The sequence below is a fragment of the Stenella coeruleoalba genome, assembly GCF_951394435.1.
Source record: "Stenella coeruleoalba genome assembly, chromosome: 15".
In the NCBI taxonomy this organism is placed as follows: Eukaryota; Metazoa; Chordata; class Mammalia; order Artiodactyla; family Delphinidae; genus Stenella; species Stenella coeruleoalba.
The window spans coordinates 15,576,822-15,591,246 of record NC_137161.1 but is presented as its reverse complement, the minus strand read 5'-3'; the positions used below and the strand labels follow the sequence as shown (position 1 = coordinate 15,591,246).

General features: G+C 53.3%; 1 protein-coding gene across 1 annotated transcript; it reads left to right on the top strand.

The window, feature by feature from the left end:
• Positions 1-6,449: 6,449 nt before the first annotated feature.
• On the top strand, positions 6,450-13,004 carry KCNK15 (potassium two pore domain channel subfamily K member 15). Its single transcript, XM_079945789.1, has 2 exons — positions 6,450-7,095; positions 11,642-13,004. The coding sequence occupies exons 1-2, from the start codon at positions 6,465-6,467 to the stop codon at positions 12,343-12,345; spliced, it is 1,335 nt and encodes a 444-aa protein (XP_079801915.1). The 5' UTR covers positions 6,450-6,464; the 3' UTR covers positions 12,346-13,004.
• The last annotated feature ends 1,421 nt before the right edge of the window (positions 13,005-14,425 follow it).

Sequence of the window (14,425 nt, the reverse complement as noted above, 5' to 3'; positions counted from 1 at the left end):
CTCCTGCCCCAGGCATAATGAACGCTCACAGGAGGTCACTCTCTGGCGCCCTTGCTCCCTTCTGCTCTCTCCAGTAGAATGCTGTTATGGGCTGAAAGCTTGTGTCTCCCCCAAAATGTGTACGCTGAAATCCTAACCCCCAATGTGATGGTGTTAGGAGGCGGAGCTTTGGGGAGGTAACTAGGTCACGAGGGTAGAGTCCTCATGGATGGGATAGTGCCCTCACAGGAAGAGATAGGAGAGCTTGCTCCTTCTCTCCACCATGTGAGAATACCGTGAAAAGATGGCAGTCTGTAAACCAGGAAAAAGGCTTTCGCCAAGAATCCAACCATAATGGCACCCTGATCTCAGGCTTCCAGCCTCCAGAACTGTGAGAAATAAATGTTTGCTGTTTAAGACCCCCAGTCCACGGTCTTCTGTTAGAGAAGCCCAAGCTAAGACAAATGAGGTGTTTGCCAAAAATCTGTTGGGTTTGTTCTCAAGCCAGTTTGAGCCAGCACATTTGTTATTGTCATGGTGTCATTTAATTAGATATTCCATAAGCTGATAAAATGTGAGTGCAAAAAGGAAGAGATTTGTTTTTAGGAAAACAATAAAAATGAGTTGCTAAAACAGGCTGCCAAATGAGGTGTGGAAGAAACAACTACAAAAGATCTGGAAAAAATCACCATGAGAATCTAGAGGGATTCTGCACTCAAGTTGCTACACAAGTGTCTTCAGATCCTTGCCTCACTTGAAATAAACCAAAACTAGAAAGCAGAAGGTAGATTCTGGTGTAGTTCACGTAAGGAGGACAGCACAAAAAGCCAATGAACAGCCCCACGTTCAAAAAACAGAGTGGCAGATGTTCAAGGTGTGTATCATTCCACTGCAGGGGGCATGGGTTCGATCCCTGGTCAGGGAACTAAGATCCCGCATGCTGCAAGGCGCAGCGACATAAAAGTGTTTGCTGTTGTGGGGACTGCATGAGGTGATGCCTGCTAAGTGCCTAGCTCCCTGCTTGGGTCTAGTAACTGCTCAGTAAATGTCCTTCTAATCCAATCCAATCCTCAGACCAAAGGAACAGCAGGGAAAATGTGGGGGTGGGGATGGAGAGAGAGAAAAGGCTCTTTCAAAAAAGCCTTTCAGTGAGGAAATTCTCAATTGTAAACCAAAGTAGAGAGAATGGTTTAATAACCCCCCCATACTTCTATCAGTTTTTAAAATTATTAACCAGAATAAAGGCTTTAGTATCTTCAGTAACTTAAAGATATCCATCCTTAGGAAGGTGAAGAACAAACTCCCAATGGCTCCAACCAAATGGCCACAAACACGTGTTAGGAATCCTCAGAGCAGCCCTGGAGGGTCCCAACAGCCAGAGACAGGGTCATGCTCAGACAGCTGTCATTTGTCGCCCCCCCTACCCTCCCCAAGTAATATCTTCACAAGCCTGGGAACCATGGTGCCCACACATGGGTGTGGCTATGCTGTTTCCCAGGCAATAGGTTCCATCTCTCTGGGTCCCCCAAGCCATGTAGCTTGTCTTCCAGTGCCTGGAAGATTCTGGAAGAGCCCCCCCACCCCTGCCAAATCCTACCTATAATGTTCTTTAAATTAGCAAAAGGCAGCTTTTAATTTCTTGCCACCCAGATCCCTAAATGGTGCTCAAGTTACAGAAAAGCCACAGCTGCCATCTCGAAGGAGCTGGTACCTATCATCCCCTGAGGTCAAAATAATCCATTCTTTTAGAAGAGAGATGAGAGATCTTATCAGGGAAAATGCCCAGGGCTTCTGACCTTCTGGAAAATTACTGAACTATATTCTAACTATAAAAATCAATCCCTTAAGATCTCAGTAGGTCTGGGGAATAAGCTGTGTAGAAAAGGAAAAGAAGACATTAATTGGGTGGAGGGGGCACTAACATTTGCTAGGCACCTAATCTGTGCTGAGTGCCCCTTCATGCTTTCATTTAATCCTCACAGGAACACTGGTAGGCAGATACTTTTGCCCCCATGTCACAGATGAGGAAACTGAGGCTCAGAAAGGTGAAGCCACTTGCCCAAGGTAGAACTGAGGTCTGGCTCCCTCAGAAACTCACGTTCTTTCCTAACCACTGTCCTACCTACTATGTGGCACCTTAGATGGCAGCCTTTATTCTCTGTCTGAGTCTGTTTCTCTCCCTGATGTGGGAATGACAAGGCCTGCTGGCTCCTACAGCTTTCAGAAGGACCTTGACCTTCTCAGGGACGTGAAGCGCTTTGAAAGGTGTAGAGGACCCAGTTAGGGCCTGGAGTCACCTATCTCGTTGTCCTCAAGGCTGGCAAACTTGCAGCTCTGGAAGAAGAAGATCCAAGCCTCCTTGATGGGTCCCGGTGCGACTCTGGCATGAAGGGACAGAGGAAAATCACTAGGTCCCCTCAGGTTCCCAAAGGAAAAAGAAGGGAGGGAGAGGCGGAGGGAGGGAGAGCTTCAGGGAGTGCCTTGGGGTGTTGCTGTTTTTGGTGACTGCTCAGCTGACGGTTCTCCAAGCTGAGAAACACACATAACAAACTCTAACCTCCTCTGGCTTAAAATAGAGCTGCGGAACCGAAAATGCCAAGCACAGGGCAGAGTCACCTGCCTGGCAGGGCCAGACAGCTCCTCGTGGCCCCAGTAATACTCCCCCGCCAGCGGACCCATCTGACAAAGCACCTCTCAGCTTCGTCTCATGAGATGCTCACAACAGTGGGGGCGGGAAGCCAGCGCTCCTCAAACCCACCTTAGAGATTAGGAAAGTGAGATCTGAGAGGCCACTGGAGGGTGATAAAGCCCCCAGCATCTTGTCTGATGAGGCGGCACCGTGTATGCGAAGGATCGTGACCCTGGGGGGCCAGACGGCCCTGAGTTCAAGTTCTGACTCAGCCGCTGCCTGGCTGTGAGGACTTGGCAAGCGGGGTCTCTTCTCCTCTGCAGCCCGGCTTCCTGCACTGGGGAGTGAGGCTCCCTTAGCAATGTCTGTGAATGTTCCTAGTGCGGACAGCGCTCCACAGTCTCTTGGCCCTGCTTCTGGAAAAAGAATTCCTGACATCAGCAGGCAGTCAGTTGTAAAAAGGGAGGAAAAGTGGCTCCTGGGCACCTGGAAAGTGACATATGGTGTCTTTTATAATGCAGGAGGTGGGCCTGACCATCACCCCCATTTCTCACATGGGAAAACTAAGGTGCAGAGAAGCAGAAGGCTTCTATCCACAGATACCCAGGTAGACAGTGGATGAGCTGGAACTTAAACCCAGGCCTCACTGACCCAGCTGTGCTCAGGACCAGGACTCATTAACTGTCCCCGGAGTGGACCCAGCCCTTCCCCTGAGAGCAAGCTCCCTCCACCCCTACTGGCCCCATAAGCTCTGCTCAGGCCCTTCTCGGGCTATAGATCCTTGGTGCCCCACCCGGGCCCACTCTGAGACTGTAGGCCAGGTTTCTGTTCCTCTGAAGTCTGAGCAGGAATCAGAAAAGCAAACTTGCTGACACCATTGCTAAAAATAAAGCTGAGGCGGTAGCACCAGACACTTGCTTCTGAGCTGCTGAGCTGCCCCCCTCTAGCTTCTCAGGGGAAGAAGGGGTGCAAGGCTCCCCTTAACAGGCACGGGGTCCCAATTCTGCCCGAGAACTGAGTCAGGGCAGGAACTGAGTCTAACATCCCTGTGGACCTGGGCCTTTGCTCTGTTGTGATAGTTGCAAAACTGGCTGACACTTCTAGATGAGTCGTCGGGGCCAGACGATGCTCTCGGGCCGCACATTTACCCGCTTATTTAATCCTCACAACCACTGTAGTCGTGCCCTGTTGCTGCTATAACAAGTTACCACAAACCTAGCGGCTTGAACAACACAAACGTACTACCTTCCAGGTCTGTGGGATGGAGGTCTACACGGGTCACGCTGGGCTAAAATCAAGGCATTGGGAGAACTGCGTTCCTTTCTGGAGGCTCTAGGCAGGAATTTGTTTCCTTGCCTTTTCCAGATTCTAGAAGTCACCTGTGGTCCTTGGCATGTGGCTCCCTTTCTCCATCTTCAAAGCCAGTAGCAACGTCAGGCCAAGTCCTTCTCACCTTGCATCTCTCTGGTTCCCCCTCTTCCGCTTCCCTCTTCCAGTTATAAGAATGCTTGGGATCGCATTGGGCCCACCCAGATCATCTGGATAATCTCCCGTCTCAAGGTCAGTCGATTAGCAAACTTAATTCCATCTGCAACCTTAATTCCCCTTTGCCACATAACCTAACATAGTCATAGGTCTCAGGGATAGGATGTGGGCATCTTCAGGGAGGCCATTATTCTGCTGACCACAGCACTTTATGAGATAGGAACTTTCCTAACCCCATTTTAATCTGGGGAAACTGAGGCATCCCAAGTTCACACGACTGGTAAGTGAAAGTAGGATACACTCCCAGGCAGTGGAGGTGCAGAGTCCACGCTCTACATGCTGATACTGCTGCTTGTTCATCCACAAACGATCACTGGATGTGTGCTCTGTGCTAGGTCCGGTTGCTGGGGACAGGCTGGGGACCAAGATGGGGTCCCTGTCCTCAGGGGGACACATATGTGGAACACGAGAATTACAAAGCAGTGGGAGGGATGAGAGATGGCAGGAGCACGGGAAGTCTTCGAGGAGCACAGAGGAGGAACACCTTAGGAGTCGGGAAAGATGTCCAACTAAGGGAGAGGTGAAGGATGAATAGGGCGTTAGCCAGCAGCCCCTATCACATAAGGAGGTTGTGAGGATTAAATGCATGAATACATGTAAAGTGCTTCAACCAATGCCTAGCCTCTAGCAGGCATTCAATAAATGTTGGCTGTTGAATGGGCCGGGGAGAGGACTCTTCCAAGCAAAGCAAGAGTTTGCACAAGGAGCTGAAAGTTTAATGGAGCTGGAGCAGAAAAATGCAAAGGAGCTGCAGGAAGAGGGGCTGGAATGGTCACAGGGGGACAAGTGATGCATGTCAAGGCTGCAGCAGAGACCTGGGAAGGTGGGTGTCCTAGAGGGCTGCAGGAGATGCTGCCTGTGCTCTGCCCAGACTCTCCATGAAGGCTCACCCAGGACTCTGAATTGAGTGTCACCTTGGTGCTGGGGGGGGCAGGGGTAGATTCCTCAGGGAGTGAGGTCAATGGAAGGTGCCCTGAGCGCCCAGCTGTTCAGGCCAAGGACCCCGGGATCATCCTTGAGTCGTCCTCCCCTTCGCCCTCCACACCCAACCCCTCAGCAAGTCCTGTTGCTGTGCACATCTGGGTAACGCTAGCTGTGGTAACAGAGGGACCCCAGACGTCAGGGGCTTAATGCCACAGAAGTTCAAATTAGGTGTTCCTTTGGGAGACTCTTTGCAATGTGTTATTGCACCCCAGCTCCTCCCACCCCGTGGCTCTGTCCTCTCCTAAAGACTAGGTGTCCGCATTCAGTCTGCAGTTGGGGAAGACAGGTGGGGGTATGGCGTGTGGGAGGGCTTTATGGGCCAAGCCTGGAGGTGGCACAGGTCACTTCTGCCCTCATTCCATTGTCACATGGACACCCCTAAGCGCGAGGGAGGCTGGGAAATGTGGTGGCCGTGTGTGCCCGGCTCCACCCCCGGCCCCAGCATCTCAGATCCACCCGCCTGTCTCCATCTCCAGGGCAATGCCCCTGATTCCAGGCCACCCTAAGCACGCATTTGGACGACAAGAGGCTCCAAACTGGGGACTTCCCGGGCGGTCCAGCAGTTAAGACTCCGCGCTTCCACTGCAGGGGGCCCTGGTTCAGATCTCTGGTTCAGGAACTGAGGTCCCGTATGCCTGGCAGCGTGGCCAAAAAAAAAAAAAAAAAAAGTCTCCTAACTGACCTTCACTCTGGGCCACCATCCCTTTCCCACATGACAGCCAGAATGCTTTTGTTTCTAAATGTCAATCAGATTGTTGGTGTTTGTTTTCCTGCTTACAACCTTTCTAGGGTTTTCTTTTTCTTTTTTTTCTCCGCTGCGCCCCGTGGCACGCGGGATCTTAGTTCCCTGGCAGTGGAAGCGCGGAGTCTTAACCACTGGACCTCCAGGGAAGTCCCTCTAGGGTTTTCCATTGTACTGAAGAATAAACCTTCGGGAGGGCCTGTAAAACCCTGTGCGAAGTGGACTCTCTGTCTTCCTTCCAATCCCCACTCCCACCCTTACTCCCCCAGCACCCCGATTATTGTGGCTCCAGGCACACTGGCTTCTCTGCTTAAAGGACCCGCACTTGCTGCCTGGACGCTTCCGCCCCAGTCCGTCCCCAGGGAGGCTTTCTCCCCTCAACCTTAGCTGGCGATCCCCCCCACCCCCGCAAGAAAAGAAGTTTTCCTTCTTTCTCACACTTTTCTTAAATTATCTCTTTGTGTGTTTGCTTTTTAGCCAACCCTCCATCCTAGGATATCAGGTCTATTTACACCAGGAATCTTGTTTGCACCAGTAGGTGCTTCGGTAAATATTTGTTGGATGACTGACCAAACGGAGAAATGAATGACTTGCCCAAGGTTACAGGACGAGATAGTGGTGGAGACAGGGGTCCTGCAGACCTGGGCTTTGGGCGCTTTGCTCCCACTGTCGCTATCTGCAGACACCTTAGCCCCGGGGCCCCACCGGGTAAACAAAGGCAGGTGTGCGGGAGGCGGCAGGGAAGGGGCAGCTGCAGGAGCCCTCTCGGTCCTCCTCGCCCCGCCCCGCCGAGGCCCCGCCCCTGGGTACCGCACCCCAGCCGCAAGCAGCCCTGGCTCCTGCCGCGTGGGGCGCGGGCCGGCCGTCGGGGCGAATGGACGGGGCGGCGGCGGGCAGGGTGCCGGGCCGGCGAGCGGGGCCCAGGGCTCAGCGATGAGGAAGCAGAGTGTGCGCACCGCCGCGCTCATCCTGTGCATCCTGTCCTACCTGCTGGTGGGCGCCGCCGTCTTCGACGCGCTCGAGTCCGAGGCGGAGAGCGGCCGCAAGCGGCTGCTGGCCCAGAAGCGGAGCGAGTTGCGGAGGAAGTACGGCTTCTCGACCGAGGATTACCGCGAGCTGGAGCGCCTGGCGCGGCAAGCCGAGCCGCACCGCGCCGGCCGCCAGTGGAAGTTCGCCGGCTCCTTCTACTTCGCCATCACCGTCATCACCACCATCGGTGAGCGGCCCCGGCGCCTCCCCTCAGCGCTCTCTCCATCCCCAGCTGCCCGCGGCGTCCCTGGGTTTGAATCCCACTTCTGCCCCTGTCCAGCTGGGTGACTTTGGACCAGTCATTTCAGCTCGCCGAGCCTCACTCGCCTCCCTCTGTCGAATGGGCTGTCTGTCGTTCCACGCAGGCAAGGCTGGGAGGAGCCAGTAGGTTCCGTTTGCCAAGAGGCTTGGCCCGCAGGAGTGTCAGAAAACGCCCCAGGGGCTGGCAGACGGATGGAATGGGGCCGGAAGCCCAAATGGCTGGAGTTGCTTCCTTGCCTGGCTGCATCACGCTGGCTGTGTGACCTCAGACCACTTGCTTAACCTCTCTGAGCCTCAGTTTTCTCCTCTATAAAATAGGGGTGCTAATAGGCCCTATCTCAAGGCTGTAGTGAGACAGTTATCATTAAGGAGATAATATATGCAGAAAGTTTTAGCACAGGACCTGACACATAGAAAGCACTAAAAAAAAGATTGCTTTTTGTATTATGACACAAAAGAGAATGGGCATCTACTCTGTCTTAGTCCCTGCAGTATGGCCAGTGCCTAGCCGGTAGTAGACACTCAATAAATATTTGTTGAAGGAATGACTGATTACCACCAGCTTTGGACCTCACCCTCGGGGATCCAGAGCACTTTCTCTGCAGTATCTGGACCGCCAGCCGTTGCCATGGCTACTGTCTGGCTGGTACCTGCTGAGCCTAAGCCTGGGGAAACAGAAAAGGAGAGCAGCAGGTTCTGCAGGGCTCCACGCTGGGTGCCAGCCGCTCCCCAGGCCCCAGCTATGGATGTCCAGGTGTCCCTTTGGGCTTAGACCACCACCCTGCAGTGCCGTGGAGAAAGTCCCTCCATAATGCTCTTGCAGGCCAATGTGAGTTTGTGGGTTTAGCAGTGGAGTTAGAAGCCTGAGTTCTGCAATTACATCGACCAGAGTTCTGTTCTCATCTCTGTTGCCTCCTGCCTTCTCTGACAATTGATTGTACCTTTCTGAGCCCTGGTTTCCTCAACTACAAAGTGCAATTGTTGCTACCTCACTGAGTGATTACCAGGTTTAAGTGAGATCAAGTGTGTAAAATGCATAGCACAGGCCTGAGGCTAGATAGCGACTATTAATCAGCAATAATAACAATTCATTATTTGCCAACTGTGGGCCCAGCTCCCGTTCAGCCCTTTTGACCCCTCCTGTCAAAGTGGGCACCCCTGCTTGCCTATCTTGGCCTAGCCTAAGACCCTCCCTGTTACTGTGCCCAGTGGTGTGGGACCCTATCCACCTCCTCTGCCTTCCCCCACATTTTTTGGAGTCCTCCCAGCTGGATATGGCCTCTTCTTCTGACTGCTCCCCTCTGACCTGCATCTGGGAGGGTGGGGGGAAGGGACTGTGAAAACAGCAGTTTTGCCTCTTTTGGCCACCTGGGGGCGCCAGCACTGGCTGTGTGGTCCAGGTTGCATAAGCCAGCCTTGCAGAGAGAGCCAGGCGCCAGAATCTAGGAGCTGAGCTCTGTAAGGACAGAAGAGAGGCACCGAGAAGCTATGGAGGATAGTGGTTAATAGCTCAGCCCTGTGACCTTTGGGCAGCTTCCTCCTTCTGAGCCTAGTTTCCTTATCTGTAAAATGGGGATAATATCATCTCATACAGTCACTGGACAATTAAATAAAATAATCCATGTAGAGTACCTAGCATGTTTAGTTACTACCATTATTCATTTTTCTTTCTGTCAAAACCTGACATACCCCCAAACAGCTCGAAACAGTACCGTCCGGCCTCTTATTCCTAAAGGGGCTCCTCTGTCTCACACTTAGCACCTCCTTCAATCTGGTCTGACTATTATTATTATCATTGATTATTTCTTTCATTTCTTTTTTTAAATAATTTTATTCATTTTTGTTTGCATTGGGTCTTCGTTGCTGCGTGCGGGCTTTCTCTAGTTGCGGCGAGCGGGGGCTACTCTTTGTTGCGGTGAGTGGGCTTCTCATTGCAGTGGCTTCTCTTGTTGCAGAACACGGGCTCTAGGCGCGTGGGCTTCAGTAGTTGCCGCACGCAGGCTCTGTTGTTGCGGCATGCGGGCCCCAGAGTGCGTGGGCTTCAGTAGTTGTGGCGTGCAGGCTCAGTAGTTGTGGCTCGCGGGCTCTAGAGCTCAGGCTCAGTAGTTGTGGCGCACGGGCTTAGTTGCTCTGCGCCATGTGGGATCTTCCCGGACCAGGGCTCGAACTCGTGTCCCCTGCATTGGCAGGCAGATTCTTAACCATTGCACCACCAGGGAAGTCCCTATCATTGATGATTAAACTTTCATTGAGCCCTTAGTCTGTGTCAGGCTCTGTGCAGGGCATTCACTGGTGACCAGGGACACAGAGAAATGACCAGCATGGTCTCTCGCCTCACGGACCTCACGGTTGTCTAGTGGCAGCAGAGTCCCCCCCCCCACCCCGCCGCCAAATAGATAGAGGCAGACTGATAGGGCCATAAAGTAAAAACATGGCAGTGGAGCCATAGATCTTTAAATATATATATATATATATATATATATATATATATATATATACACACACACACACACATATATATATGGTTGACATTTCCAATGTTATATATGCACACAGGGTACAAAAGGTATAGGATGAAAAGGAAGTCTCCCTCTCTCCCTGTCCCTCAACCCTTGGATCCCTTCCCTGGATCAAATGCAGTTATCAGTTTTTTGAGGATCCTTCCAAATATCTTCTCCATATATTCCTTTGACACACACACAAACATGTTATATTATATTATACATGCGGTTTTGCCTCTTGCTTTTCTCACTTCATATATTTTGGTGACGTTTTTACATCAGTCCCTGAAGAATTGTGTCCTCTTTTCCGTGGCGGACTAGCAGGGCCCCCCAGCCTCAGCACCGGCGACATTTTGGGCTGGCTATTCTTGTTGTGGGGACTGTCCTGTGCACCAAAGGATGCTAAGCGGGACCCTGGCCTGTACCCACTAGATGCCGGTAGCACACAGCCACCACCTCCCAGCTGTGACAACCAAAAATGTCTCCAGACATTGCCAGTTGTGCCCTCGGGGGGCAAAATTGCCCCCCGTGGGAACCACAGCCATCGTCTGAATGGCGCTGTGGTTTATTTAACCAGGCTGCTTTTGATGGGACACTTAGGCTGTTTCTCAGTTTTCACTATGACCAACAGTGCTGCAACGACAACTCACATGCATACATCACTTTGCACGTGCATGTATTTTGGAGGACTACCTTCCTCAGTGTGGAACTGCACAGGCCAGAGGTGTATTTACATTTCGGCAGATGGAGCTAATTTGCTACAGGAGGCATATTCTGTTGGGGAAGGGCCACCTGACTTTTCCTGGGTTATGGGACCCTTTGAAAATACCATGAAAGCTTTCGCTTCTCAATCCTGGAAGACACACATATCCACTATTTCCATGGTGATAGCACGGTGTGCCAAGACTCAGGGAAGCCCACTCATGTTTACATCCCCTACAACGGCTGAGGGGACTCAATGAGGAGCTCCACCCGACTGAAGAGGTGTTTTGTGAGAGCTGGCTTGGAGCAGGATCTGGGAGGGGAAACGTGGACTGGGACAGGGGGAGAAGATCGTGGTGGGGAGGGGACCCATAAGAAAAGGACATACTGGTTGGGGAAACAAAATGGGGCTAGGCTGGAGAGGTGAGGGGGGTTCTGATCATGAAGGAGCTTGGACATCACCTGAGAACTGGGACTTTACCCTGTGGGGACTGGGGAGACACAAAAGATTTTGCTTTTTTTTCTTTCAAGGCACAACTTACAGACATTAAAATTCACTATTTTTCAGCGTACACTTCTGCGGATTTTGCCAAATGAAAACCTGTCTTGTAACTGCAGCCACGATTAAGACATAGAACATTTCCATCATTCCCCAAAATTCTGTCATGCCTTTTTTTTTTTTTTTTGTCTGCACAGCATGTGGATCTTAGTTCCCTGACCAGGGATCAAACTTGCGCTGCCTGCATTGGAAGGGCAGAGTGTTAACCACTGGACCGCCAGGGAAGTCCCCTGTCATGCCCTTTTTTAGTTAGTTAACCCCACCTCCAACTCTGAGGACTGGCAACCACAGATCTGTTCTCTGTCCCTATAGTTTTACCACAATGTTTCCAGAATGTCATTTAAATGGAACCATGCAATAGGTAGCCTTCTGAGCTTGGCTCCTTTGATTCAGCAGAATACATTTGAAACCCATCCTTTGTTGCTGAGGAAACAGTAGTTCATTCCTTCGTATTGCTGAAAAGAATTCCACTGTATGGATGTACCACAGTTGTTTATGCATTCCCCAGCTGAGGGACGTTTGGATTGTTTACAATTTGGGTCGCTTATGAGTAACCATGCAAGGTTTTAAAGCCGGGGAACGACCTAGTTCGAACTAGCATTTCAAGATGCTCTGCCGGCTATGGGGGATGGGGAGAGAGACCCGGCAGCGGGCGAGAGTGTGAGATGGAGCTGGACCCTCATCAACCCTCCCCTCCTCTCTACCTTCAGGGTACGGTCACGCCGCGCCGGGCACGGACTCGGGCAAGGTCTTCTGCATGTTCTATGCGCTCCTGGGCATCCCCCTGACGCTGGTCACCTTCCAGAGCCTGGGTGAGCGGCTGAACGCGCTGATGCGGCGCCTCCTGCTGGCGGCCAAGCGCTGCCTGGGCCTGCGGCGGCCGCACGTGTCCACCGAGAATATGGTGGTGGCCGGGCTGCTGGTGTGCGCGGCCACCCTGGCCCTCGGGGCCGCCGCCTTCGCGCATTTCGAGGGCTCCTACTACTACTGCTTCATCACCCTCACCACCATCGGCTTTGGCGACTTCGTCGCGCTGCAGAACGACGAGGCGCTGCAGAGGAAGCCGCCCTACGTGGTCTTCAGCTTCCTCTACATCCTCCTGGGGCTCACGGTCATCGGCGCTTTCCTCAACCTGGTGGTCCTGCGCTTCCTGGCGGCCAGCGCGGACGCGCCCGAGCGTGCTGCCCGCCCGCTCCGCCGGGGGGCGCCCGAGAGCCGAGGCCCCGCCCTGCTCCGCCGCCCCGCCCACCCCGCCGGCTCCACCTCCATCTCCTACCGCATCCACCAGCTGGAGTTGCGGGCCCGCGACAATCTGGGCTTCTCGCCCCCCGCGAGCCCTGGGGCTGGAGGCGGCGGCGGCGGCGGCGGCGGCTGCAGGGCAGGCAGGCCCCTGGCCCGGCGTAAGTCCATCTGACAGCCCTATCCTGGCTGGGGGTCGATCCTAGAGCCGGAGGGTCTGGATTCACCTGTCAGTAGACCCTCCCCAGACCTCGGAGAGGGGTGAGGGGCCGTAGCCTCAATGCCGTCCTCTGCCACGAGTAGTTTCTCATTTCCTTCTGTGGCAAGCCCCTCCCTCCTCTCCAAAAATGTATTAAAGTCGCATCATAAGCACAAGCATGACTCTAAACTCGCCCTGTAGGTGCAAACCACTTGTGATCCAAATTGTTTTAGAAGGCGTGGCCACACCCGCCACTGAGGAGAGGCTCGCCACAGGCCCATGTCCCTAGCTGGCCCTGCGGAACGGAAGCAGGTGCCCATTTTTCTGTTGTGTGCAGAGGTGGGCTTTCCGTGTTGTGGGGAAATGCATGACTTCCAACACTGGAATCCTACCAGTGAGGCCAGCTGCTCCCACTACGAGAAGCACAGGGATCGGACGGACTGAAGGGCAACATTTACGGTCCAGCGTGCACCAGTGGGCAAATCTCTGCACTATTTAAATGATTACCCATTCTCTTACTCGGCGCGCAGAGTGGAATTGGCCCCACCCCCAAATCTGATGCTCTTTGTCCTTGGCCAGCCCCACTTTGGGATAAGGGGGGGCCTTGCTGACACCCGTGTCACGGGGACACCTGGACCACAGCCTCTTCTGGGAACTGTGAGACCTGGGTACTGCCAATCACCCACAGTGTGACCTCGGGGAGTCTCATCCCCTCCCTGGGCCTCAGTTTCCACATCTCTAAAATGACTGGGTTCACCCAGTACCCTGTTCCCTCCTATGCATCTCTGGGAGGGTTCCTGGGCCAGGCCCCAGCCCCATAAGGAGACGTTAACAAAGCTGACATCCCGGAGCACTCAGATCCTTAAAACTAAGGGCCTTTAGTGTCCCAGAGAGAAGGGCGTCGACACACAGCAGAGCAAGCCACGTTAGAAAAGCCAAAAACTTTAATTTTCAACATGAGCTACATGGTCATGAACACAATGCAACGTGACCCGCTCCAACCCAGGGGCCCAGGAAACCCTCCCTCCCCAAAAGCCTGAGGGGCTCCTGCTGCCAAAGAGGGAAGGGGGGAAAGGTGAGTGAGTGGAGAGTGGGCCTGAGGACCAGGGGTCCTGCTTTCCTGCCACCCCTCAGGAGGCAGTGGTAGAGTGAAAGGGCTCCAGAGGTGATGCCTGAGGCCCCGTGTTCAAGTCTCCACTTTGCCCTCACAGAAGCTATGCGTCAAACGGGCACAGTCAGTGCCTCCCTGTCAGGGTTTGTGAGTCAGATGAGCTCATGGACATGAAGGTTTCCAGTCCACTCAAGAGATGCTGCTATGCAGACAGAGCCTCCCCGAGCCCACAGGAGTCATTACAGGGCAACGGGGGATGGAGGTGGGGCACCCCAGTCCCCTGGGCCTGGCACAGGGCTGCTGCTCAATAAATAAATGCAGGTGGCCTTGCCTGACGCAACAGCCGTGCTCCAAGGGCAGCGGGGCTCAGAGGTGCCTCTGAACACTGAGCTGTGCCCGTGAGCTCCTGATATAAGGAGCCGGATGGCGGATCAGCTTGTAAAGTGCATGACCTCAACTCTGCTTCACCCCACGTTGAAGAAAGAGCTCTGAACTGTTGGAGAACTGAGTTCTCATCCAGGCTCAGCCACCAGCTCACAGTGGGACCTTAGCAGGTGCCTCCCCCTCCCAGGGCCTCAGCTTCCTCGTCTGTAAAATGGGGCTGATAACACAGGTGCCCACCGACTGCCCAGGGGCTCTTGTGAGGTTACACGCAAGGTAAAAGCACTTTGAAAACAAAAAAAGTTTGAAAAGCACTACAGGAAGATCAGCTGTTATTATATCTGAAGGTCTGGTGAGGATTTCCCTAAGATGAGGTGTACCACAGCCAGCTCACTCCCGCACAGCCCGAGGGAGGAACCAGTGTCTTGCCTCCCTCAGGTTGGTCTCGGAGGGGTTGTGGCCCCTTGGCGGGAGTCCCCACTTAGACATCAAGGCCTGGACCAAATCCTGCACAGCCTCAGTTAGTCAGGCCAGAACCCCAGGAGAGCGAGGTCTCTATGGCAA